Below are 7,076 nucleotides of genomic sequence, written 5' to 3' on the forward strand. Positions count from 1 at the left end.
TACTTATATAGTAGATGATTTAGTGTGTAGAGTTTTAGCTTATGCACAGAGGGTTAAATCATCGGTTCTTATAAGTATAAAATTTTTTGTTCACAATCTAGGATGGAAATTGGACATGTCATCGGTACAATTGTAGCACAAGATTATATGTAATTTATCTTGATTATGGAAATGATATAGTTCCAACTTCTTGTGCTAGTGCATTTTAATGTATTGAACGGGACCGAGTAGAGATAGTTGTTTTAGATTGGCTGACAAAAACATATTCTCTAAACTGTTAAATGTACTTATATTCTTAATCCTGATATAACTATTATGATATGTATATATTAATTATCGTTTTGATTTATTAAAAGGTGAGATTCTGAGATGGGTCAATATGCCTGATAGATTGGATGATAATAATATATATTGGTGAAATAATAAGTTAGTTGATGGAATCCATGTCTCGTTATAGAGATTGATTGATATGCCTTTTTGAGAAACTTATAAGTTTTCATCGTGTCAAACCTTGCAAGTGGATTTATGAATCTGACACATGAAATAAGTTAAGTAGTGCTCTAAAGGAAATTAATCATTGAATTAAATTAGTCAGTAATTTAATTTATTGATTAATATCTGCAATCTTAACGTGGGGAATTACATAAGTGTTTAATGGGGAATTTCGAAATATAAATAGAGGAGTGCAATTACGAATTTCTAGTGGAATGATTTGTAATTTATTATGGTAAGAATAATTCAAATTAATAATTTAGAATTATTTTCATAATAGGAAGCCTCAGTAATTAATTTTGTGGTTCCTACCGTGCTCATAATTAACTAGAACTCAGAATCCTATTTCTAAGGGAGAAGAAGAATCAGGCGTGAGTTTGGTTTTAAAAGAAAACAAGCGTGTCTTTTAAAAAAGACTGTGTTTTGTTCTCTTCTTTTGATTTGAAGAAATCTCTATAAGTAGGGATTCTCCTAACCTAGAAAAGAGATTGAAGGTTTTCAATTCGATACCTATCCACCCAAGTATTGAGAGAGTTCGGATGTGAACTTGGGATCATTGTAGAAGACCGCATAGCTGGTGTCTGTTTTGTGGATTCGCTTGAAGGACTGTCTAACTAGGGGATTCACTTGAAGGTAGATGCTCACGCTTCAAGAGGTAATTCTTGAACTAAATTTCAGCAAGTTTATGTGTTCTAGCATGATTATGTGTTCTAGCATAAACGATTTGGTTATCTATTATTCATGTAAGCAATAAGATTAAGATATGATTACGTTGTGCATATAGTTTTCCAACATTTATAACATATACATACTTTTTACGTTATTTTTAAATATATAAATTTTATTTTAGAAAAGTTAGTTTCTATGTCCGTATTCATGGGCAAAATTTGGTAATTTGAATCTCAAAGTTGAAAGTAAAGAGGTTCAAGTAGAGAAAATGTGAAACCAACAAGGATTGTGGTGGAGTGGTAAGTACTCCTTCATCCTTAACCAAGAGGTCTCAGGTTTGAGCCCTCTTGGGTACAGGGTCACCTTTGTCGGGGAGCGCTTTACCCCCAATGTTATTTGTTTCTTTCGCACCTAATCTGGTAAAATACCATCTATTTTATGTGTAGATTGAACTTACTCCAAAACTACTAATTTGATAGTTAAATAAAAGTGTTTTTGTTGCACGTTTTTTTAGAGATTGTTTTCGAGATATATGTATAAATTACTTGCGAGCTACTTATTTAATTGTAAATCTTTGAAAGATACTTGGGGATTTGAAACTCAATAGTTTATTTAAATTTTGTATTTATATTTTTTTTAAAATATATATGTATAAATATCTAATTGTGAAAAGAAATAATTAAGATAAGCTATGAATGTGATGGCAATTTAAAATTCACAAATTTTAAATTTCATGTCTCTATCAATACTTTTAAGCTACCTCCCTGTATGAGCTACTTATCTAATTGCAAGTCTTTCAAAGCTAAATGTAAGTTGTTTGCATGCAATTACGTACTTGAAGCCACTTATTTATTTGCAAGCTTTTTCATAAAATTATTGAAATATTATATGGACATCCACAATTTATTGTGTATAAAGAACATTAATTACTTGCCTGGTTTTTAAGTCTGGTAATTGTCGTTGTTCTTCCACTCATTCAGTGTTCTTATATTATTTTGAGAGGATTCTAGGATCTATCTCAAATAATAATTAAGTTCATCTTAATTTACATGTCTTTGTGTTATAGGTTGTATTTTATTTCAAACAGATAAATTAATTACATAATGAATATATATATATACCTTGTGTCAGTTATGCATCATCCGAAGGACGAGATAAAGGAATTGTATGAGTAAGTACAACATTGTCAACTAGAGAGACAAAATGATTATATAATGTTTGAATGTGATCATTCACATCATTTTATTGTCTTAAACATAGTAGGCTTTTCTAAAGAGTTATGTATAATGCGAACAAATTCTGATATAGTAGCAAATTTCATACACAAATTTAACATAACACCAACCAAATAAATAGGAGGAACAAAAAAAAAGTTTTTATTTTTTTTTAAATCATTGGGGCAATTATTCATCTTCGAGGTAGTTTATGATTTACTCTTCTCTTTAGACTTGGTAAGTGACATGTTCTACATCGCGGGGTCGAGAGAGATAACATAATTAGGCCTACGAATACGAACATATAATTCGGGTGTTGATCTTAAAAATATCCTAAGCCAACTATTATAGATTGTTGTTGATTTTATGATTTAACTATAGAATTGTAGCATTGAATGAGATAATAATCATGACAATGAAAAAGTTGTTTACTGATCTTGATGATTTAAGTAGCTAAAAATAAGAGTATCATAAACTAAGAGTTGTCATAATGTGTTACGTAATGATAGAAAATGATCTGAAATAGGATAACGTATTGATAACTAAGCATCTTTTATTAAAACGCCACACATGTCCTATACTTTGCAGGGGTAGAGCTACAGGTATGAAAGGGTGATCAGCCGAACACCCTTCACCGGAAAATTATACCGTGTATATAGGTAAAATACTGTGTAATAACTGGATATATAATTAATTGAACACCCTAAAATATTACAAAGGTTAGTGGTCTGGTGGTAAGCGTGTTCATTTATGAGTAAGAGGTCAGCGGTTCAATCCTCATTTGTAGCATTTTTTTTAAACACACTCTTTTCATTTATGTGTAAGAGGTCTGAGGTTCGATCCTCACTTGTAGCGTTTTTTTTTAAAATACACTCTTTTCATTTATGTGTAAGAGGTTTGAGGTTCGATCCTCACTTGCAGCGCTTTTTTAAACACACTCTCTTTTTAAACCAAAAAAAAAAAAACAAATCCTCACTTGCTGCGTTTTTTTAACAATCTCTTTTTAAACAAAAAAAAAAATACAGAAATAGTTGCCCCGTATCTTCTAGCCTTAAATTGATTAATCTAATAATTAAGATTTTGTTTTTTTCTATATATTTTTTACTTGTATTAAGTGAATTATTAGGTATACACATTTTCAAGAAAAAAAATTTAAAGATAAAATTAAAGATTATTATCCACTATTATACTTTTGATTATTTCTAAACTATTTTTTTAGAAAATGTAAAATAGTTAAGAATCTTACTAAAACAAAAGGTAAATATGGAAAAACGTTTCGATAATTCTCTCAAACTTTGAAACATTCAGTTATTTGAATCACGAAAAAAGTCTCAATAATTTATTTAATATGAACTAGAGGGAGTATATTCAACTAGTAGCTAAAATTGTTTTTGTTGACTTTTGTCCATTAGTTTTGTTTTATACCATTGATAGTTTTATAATTTTAAGTTTTTGTATGATTTAGTTATTAAGTGATATGTAATTTAATTTTTAAATTTGGGTGCACCCACTCATCAGTAAAATAAAATGTTTTGTGTAGCTGCTCCGCTAAAAAAAAATTATCGACTCTTTTAAAGTTTGAACACCCTTGGCGAAATTCCTGGCTCTGCTACTGATGCTTTGGGGCATTTTTGTCTGACAAAGTATGTATGGTATAGACATACAAATACAGTAGCTCTCTATAAAAATAATTTGCGTGATTTGACGAATTTGGCCCTTTTATTACCATCAATTTCTTTTTTTCCTTGCTTAATTATAGATATTTTTTCAAGTTTTTGAAACGTTCAAAGTATTTATTTATTTTTTTAAAAGGGTAAAAAGATCTTTTATTTTAGAGAATAGAAGTGTTTCGCCATGTTATTAATAAAATTAAGTTATTTTAAGTAATAGTAAAAATTGTTTCAGTGAAGCTTTGAAGTAAAGTTAAGTTAACAAACATAGGTTCTTCCAAATATAAGTGCTTTTAATTTCTTTAGAACAAGATTACTCTTTGAAGTAAAGTTAAGTTAACAAACATAGGTTCTTCCAAATATAAGTGCTTTTAATTTCTTTAGAACAAGATTACTCATATCAAAATTTTATATTTTTCAAATTAATCGGTAGCAACTATATTTTTTCATAATTTGAAATTTCATAGCACTTTGAAAATATTGACCAAACACAAACTAATAACAACAATATTTCTTAAAATGATTTAATTAGTTAAATACCGCATTCACTCGAAACAAGTTTATTTTAGTATCTGAGCCAGAAAGACTATTATTAGTGAAAGAATACATTTTACTTAACGTCTTTTTTTATTATTAGTTTATCAAAAAAAAAAGTTTAACATCCTTATTACAAATCAATACATCTAAACACTCAATGACTTATTAAAAATCCAACTAAACTTCACCTGACGTGACTCTAATTTCTTAGCTCGATATTCCAACCTCCTAATCTTACGTGGAAGCTGGCACACAAAATCTTGTGCACGTTTCGCCTCCTCCGTCAATCCTTCAAGCTTTTCCAATTCCCATCTTGTTATGAAAAATTCTAATATTTCAGCATAATGACGAGATGTATAAACGTCTTGTTTTTGAAAAATAGCGGAGAAGTGTTCAAATAAATTGGGATCTTGCCCATCATACATGAGGTGCAGTGGCATAGTAATTCTCTTCCTCATCATACTCGCAATAGCTTGCATAGTCGTATTTGGGTCTACTTCTAGTAACTTCTCAATAATTCTTGTGTAGGCATTCTCATGTCGCTTCTCATCCGCTGCAATGGTTCCACATATACGCGCTAGCACGGGATCTCCATCTTTTATAGCTAGCCTAGCCATATTACCTGTGTTAGAAATGTTGCTCGCTCTTGAAATGATGTACACAAAGCCCATATATGCATTGTTCTCTGCTCCAACATCCTAAGATCGATGATCAACTTATATATACTATGTAAATTTCAAAAAGTAGATTTCATACACAACTTTAATATTACAAATTCAAAGACCATGTATTACATGGTTAAAATGAATTATTGGAATAAGTAGTCTTTGAATTAATTAGGGGTACAAATACTTGTTATTTAGGAGTAAATAAATACATTCCTTATTTTCTTAGGAATATGTAATTTCTTAAGATTTGAGTTGATTGAATGAGCAAGCCAAGGGTCAAGCCAGCCCCCTAACGACAAGGTCCCCAACCTTTTGGGGATGCCAATTTCATTTTTTTTTAAAAGAATAATTTCTTTAGAATGTGCCAAACTAAAAACATCACTGGTTTTGGAATCAAAAAAAATAGTCAATTAAAAATTTAATTAATATTTTTTACTTCTGGTAAAGAGGCAAAGAACATTTAATTAATGGTTTTTACTTCTTTTAAAAGAATTTAAAAAATGAATGACGACTATCTAAATTATTAAATATTTATATACACAGATAGCAGGGGCGGAGCTAGAAATCTGGTGTTTGCAACAAATTTTAAAGTGACAGACAATAAATTGTAACCACAATAAAATAAGAAGAAACATAATTTTATTGATAAAGATTGCGAGTACAATTCTGTTCCTCCCTTGATTCTACTCTCCTAAGATTTATCCATGATTCAAGGGTCGTTAGTGGCGTATTTCTTGAACTAGGATAATTTAGATTTGACCTCTATATGATTATTCCATGACTTTTGTGGAATATTCGAGATGTCTTTTCAAGAGAATATAGTACCCTTTATATAGACATGAACTAGGGTTTATGGTTTAGTCTCCAAGAATCCTAATTGGAATTGAACACATATTAAACTCCCAACTAGAATTGAACACGTCTTGTAGAGTCCAACAAAATTTCAATGTCTACACCTGGATGCGGGTTCGACCAAACCTATTAGCTTTTCCTCAAATAGTATATTTGTGTTAACAAATTCATTAAATATGTATAAGTTTTAATTTCGAATTCAGTTATTAACGCTTGAAGTATCCATTTTTAAACATTCTGAACCAATAAAACTGAAATTTTGATTCCGCCTCTCACTAAGAGTGCAATGAAATATATCACATTCTCAGTATATAGACTTAGGTTATTTCATTTTATAAGGACATCTTTATAAAAATGCACAAAGCAACACTTACACTTCCAGCTCCAATAGAGTACTGAAGTGTTTTCTCAACCATCAACATATCGACTCTCCCTGAAAGATAAAGGTACGTCCGTAGCAAATCACCATGTCGATTTTCCTCAGCGGACCATGCTCGAGTCCAAATTGCCCATGGACATGGGCTCGATGCAGTCTCATCGCGTACTCCATCAAACGTATTAATGAAAGTCTGATAGGTAGGCAAGGCATCCTCAGTTAGCATATTACCCACAAGCATAACCAAATACTCATCCGAAAGCCCTAAAACACGCTGCCTTAGGGCCCGAACTTCTTCCACGAATACATCGGGCCCTTGAGATGGATCGGGAAGAAATTCAATTGGCTGCCAACATTTCTCTACGGGCTTGCGGAGTGGGAGGATATTTTCGGAAACCCAAGATTCTAATGACTTAAAGATTTCAATTTTTTCCGGTGGCATTGAGTGAGTAACCTGGTGGCGTGATGGAGGAGCTGTGGTTGAAGCCACTGCAAAGATCGGAGATAACCTCCGTGATGAGGTGGTTTTGCGATGGAGTATGGTGGTTTTAGGGGGAGGTGATGGAATGTTGAATTGGGAGAGACTTGTAGTCTGCAT

General features: G+C 31.3%; 1 protein-coding gene across 1 annotated transcript; it reads right to left on the reverse strand.

The window, feature by feature from the left end:
- Positions 1-4,728: 4,728 nt before the first annotated feature.
- Positions 4,729-7,076, reverse strand: LOC125808643 (stearoyl-[acyl-carrier-protein] 9-desaturase 6, chloroplastic-like). The gene is made up of 2 exons (XM_049488315.1): positions 6,477-7,076; positions 4,729-5,280 (listed from the first exon to the last, which is right to left on the reverse strand). The coding sequence occupies exons 1-2, from the start codon at positions 7,074-7,076 to the stop codon at positions 4,729-4,731; spliced, it is 1,152 nt and encodes a 383-aa protein (XP_049344272.1).

Source organism: Solanum verrucosum, unplaced genomic scaffold (assembly GCF_900185275.1).
Source record: "Solanum verrucosum unplaced genomic scaffold, falcon-dt-bn FXZP01000251.1, whole genome shotgun sequence".
Taxonomy (NCBI): Eukaryota; Viridiplantae; Streptophyta; class Magnoliopsida; order Solanales; family Solanaceae; genus Solanum; species Solanum verrucosum.

Excerpts from the sequence above, each read along its gene's own strand:
- LOC125808643 (XM_049488315.1), bottom strand. The coding sequence starts at position 7,076 with ATGCAGACTACAAGTCTCTCCCAATTCAACATTCCATCACCTCCCCCT. Across the intron at positions 5,281-6,476 it reads ACTCTATTGGAGCTGGAAGT|GATGTTGGAGCAGAGAACAA; the intron begins GTAAGTGTTGCT and ends CATCGATCTTAG.